This window comes from Triticum dicoccoides, chromosome 5A, assembly GCF_002162155.2.
Source record: "Triticum dicoccoides isolate Atlit2015 ecotype Zavitan chromosome 5A, WEW_v2.0, whole genome shotgun sequence".
Lineage (NCBI taxonomy): Eukaryota > Viridiplantae > Streptophyta > Magnoliopsida > Poales > Poaceae > Triticum > Triticum dicoccoides.
The window spans coordinates 63,863,589-63,867,152 of NC_041388.1; the positions used below are offsets into that span (position 1 = coordinate 63,863,589).

General features: G+C 51.6%; 1 protein-coding gene across 1 annotated transcript in view; it reads right to left on the reverse strand.

Moving 5' to 3' along the window:
• LOC119299325 (GTP 3',8-cyclase, mitochondrial-like) overlaps positions 1–298 on the reverse strand; it is a 4,955-nt gene extending 4,657 nt beyond the window's left edge. Inside the window, exon 1 of the mRNA XM_037576562.1 lies at positions 5–298. Coding sequence (XP_037432459.1) covers positions 5–229 — 225 coding nt within the window. The 5' untranslated portion in view covers positions 230–298. The remainder of the gene's footprint in view (positions 1–4) is intronic.
• Between the last annotated feature and the right edge of the window lie 3,266 nt (positions 299–3,564).

The following is a 3,564-nucleotide window of genomic DNA, read 5'->3' on the forward strand; positions in this document are numbered from 1 at the left end:
CGGCGACGGGAGCGGAGAGGGGGCGGGGGGCGGGAGCAGCAGCCGGCGGCGGGGCGGTGGGGGAGCAGCTCGAGGTCGTCGCCGGCGAGCTCCATGGGTGCCTCTCCTCCGTCACGGCTCCGCAGTAGACGGTCGGGGAGGTCGGAGGGGCGAGGCAGGGAGGCCGGCGGGAGGCGGAGAGGAGGCGGCGGCGGAGGGTGGAGGTCACATGGGAGGCGGCGGGCTGCATCGAGGAGGTGGGGTGAGGCGATTGACCGGTGGGGTCAAAGTGGAGTGTACGGCCCCGGTTGGACTCGGAGGCTGGAGTGAGCTGGTCGCTGGTCGCTACCCGTATTCCAATGAAAGGAACAGGCTAGATTTGATTTGATTTGATTATATTCCAGCTAATCAATCAAGCAGGCAAATGGGAATCGAAGACGAACTCAGCGTCTGATGGAACACGGGAGTACGTATGAGCTGACGCAGGCAAGGCTTGGCCGAACTGGTGGGCCGACTATACCTGGCCATATCTCGGGCCGGGCCAAAAAAAGCCCGGTGCTGAAAACCCAGGCCCGAGCCTGGCCCGGACCGACCACCGGGCCTACTAAATCAGGCCCGAACCTGGAAAAGCCTGGCACGGCCCGCTCGGCCCAGCCCGACCATAGCTAAAAATCAATTTTTCACAGGCCTGCGACTTGATCTACCCGTCGGGCTTAATTTTCAGGCCCGAGCCCGGTCCGATGACATGTTCGGGCCCAACCCGGCCCGGGATTTTCGGGCCGGGCTGCCCATGGCCAGGTCTAGGGCCGACCAATGGCTACGGAAGATTTCTTACTAGATTGTTTTACACGGTGACGTGGCTTCCTTTGGTTGGATGAGAGGGCTCGCAAGGAAATGCAATGAGGGAGCATCTTTTTTTCAGAATCAAAAATTTAATTACTCAATCAAAGTGTCTTTACAATCATGAGTTGCAATTTCCAGGATCTTCGGTGGCCCTGATCCAAGTCATGGCTCTATCACCAAATCTAACAAAGTTCGCCAGAGAAACACTAGCTCTATTCCAAGTCGTAGCCCATGAGTAATAGTACAAGTTACATCTTCTGAGCAGCTGCTGACTTCGCGCACTAGGTGGGTGTTATATATATATATATATATATATATATATATATATATATATATATATATATATATATATATATATATATATATATATATATACGGCTGCGCTATTGTAAGCGAGCGCGCATTCTGCTTAATCTACGCTCCGGACGAACCAACTTAGGCGCGCGGATGGCGCTGACCACCACAGAAATTTTGGGGGTAACCGACAGTTCTAGGAAAAGTAACGCATTTAATTCTGTTACCATGTGCTGGTCCGTTACCTCATTCTTTTGGGCTACAAATTATTATTATTTTTTTGAAAGTGGCTACTAATTATTGAAAGTAACAGATGTAGTGTACACGGTAATAAAGTTAGTTTTTATTACCGGGCAGTGAGATATGTAGTAAACCTGGCCGAGATATGTAGTAATGTATTACTACATGCTCACAAACTGGCAGTAGTAATTTCTCTTGTAGTGGATCGTAAAGCAAACAGATGGGCAGTGAGATATGTAGTAAACCTAGTGTGGACATGTCAAAATGTATTACTACATGCTCACAGTAGGAAAAAAATGGAGTGCATGCAAATTACTAGATGGTAATATCATTACTACTACTGCAGGCCCAATTTACTGATGGTAGCAATTAACTGTTGGGCTCTTTTACGATGCGACGATCGTCAGTTACCATAAATTAATGGTCCAAGTGCGAGGTGTTGGATATGTTAACTTGATCGTAACGCGTTACTATTGATTTTTTCGGAGGAACGCGGGCCTGGTTAAGTGCATGTACAAGACGATGGTCGTAAATTCTTTACGGTTGATTTTCTGGTGGAGTGAGCGCACTCCGGCTAATTAGCACGTATGGCCCAGTTGGGTCGATGGGCGGCTGGAGCGTATGCTAAGTTATAATGCGCGCACGCTGAGTTTAGCAGGTCTATATATATATATATATATATATATATATAGATATATATATCATTTTCCTTTGCTCTGGGCCATCTTCGCTACACTAGTCGAACTAAGTTCGATCAATATAGGAAGATTATTTCTTTGCATAGCACTAGAAAGGCACTCCTTGCAGATGATGACCCACAAGTATAGGGGATCTATCATAGTCCTTTCGATAAGTAAGAGTGTCGAACCCAATGAGGAGCAGAAGGAAATGATAAGCAGTTTTCAGTAAGGTATTCTCTGCAAGCACTGAAATTATCGGTAACAGATAGTTTTGTGATAAGGTAATTCGTAACGGGTAACAAGTAACAAATGTAAATAAGGTGCGGCTAGATGGCCCAATCCTTTTTGTAGCAAAGGACAAGTGTCGGGTGGTTGGTGCGGCATATGCCAATGGATGGCTTATCATTGTGGGAGCCAATAAAACATCGTCGGTGCCTGAAAACGGGATAAGGCGAAGACATGCACGCCGGCGAATCTTACCCAGCTTCAGGGCTCTCTGTGGAGATAACACCCCTAATGCTGTTCTGCGGGGTCTCCGCATGATCACTAGCTCGATGGGTAGCTACAGAATGCTCCTTGAGCTGTTCGGTGTAGGGATGAAGGAGGGCCAGGCCAGCCCGCTCCTCTTCTCCTTGTGGTGTCTAAAAATTATCCAAAGAGCGATCCCCTTTGCATGGGAACCCTGGGGGTTTATATAGGCCTACCCCCAGGAGTACAATGGTAATCCGGCTGGGCGTGGATCCTGGCCGTCTGTGTCTACGCCCGCCGGCTTCTGCGCCGACTGGTGGGCCCGCCGGCTGCCGACCCTTTGGTCGACAGGCTGGCCCCACCGCTCGGGGGTCCTGTCGGGGGCTGGTTACTGTTACCTTGCCCCTGGTGATGATGGTTTTGTCGTGGTAAGCATGGCTACAGTGCCGCCGCGGGGCGGCTCATCACTGTAGCCTTACCTTCTCTTGTCTCCTTGATGAAACACCTCCTTGGAGGGAGAGAGCTGGCCGGCTATTGGAAGTCGGCCATACCCTTGGCCGACTATGGGAAGCCCGGCCACCTTTGGGATCTCCCTGACCGAGGGGGCCCGCCACCCACGGGTCGTACTGACCGCTCGCTGTGGGTGACGTCACGATCATCGTGGCAACAGTGTCGCGCTGGACGAGTGATGGCCACCCCGTACGATGCACTATGGCCATGCGTGCGCCGGGATTCGGGGGTGGCAGGCTTTACTGTAGCCACGCCCCGTCTTGTCGCCGTTATGTGGGTGCAGACTCTGAGGGCAAGATCTTAGCCGCCTGCTGAGGGGCCGACTCCTGGGAGTCGGCCTTTTCATGGACGGCTTCTGGAAGTCGGCCTTCTTGTGGTCTGGTTTCTCAAGGATGTCAGGGTTGGGCCGCCTTTGCGCAGCCGGCTTGAGAGGTAGCCGGCTAGGGGAAGGCGGCCCCATGTCTTGGACGCTTGGAGGCTTGATCGGCCTATAATTTTTCTGAAGTGCCAGGGGAAGCCGGCTAGGCTACCCGTGGTCATTTACTCCGAC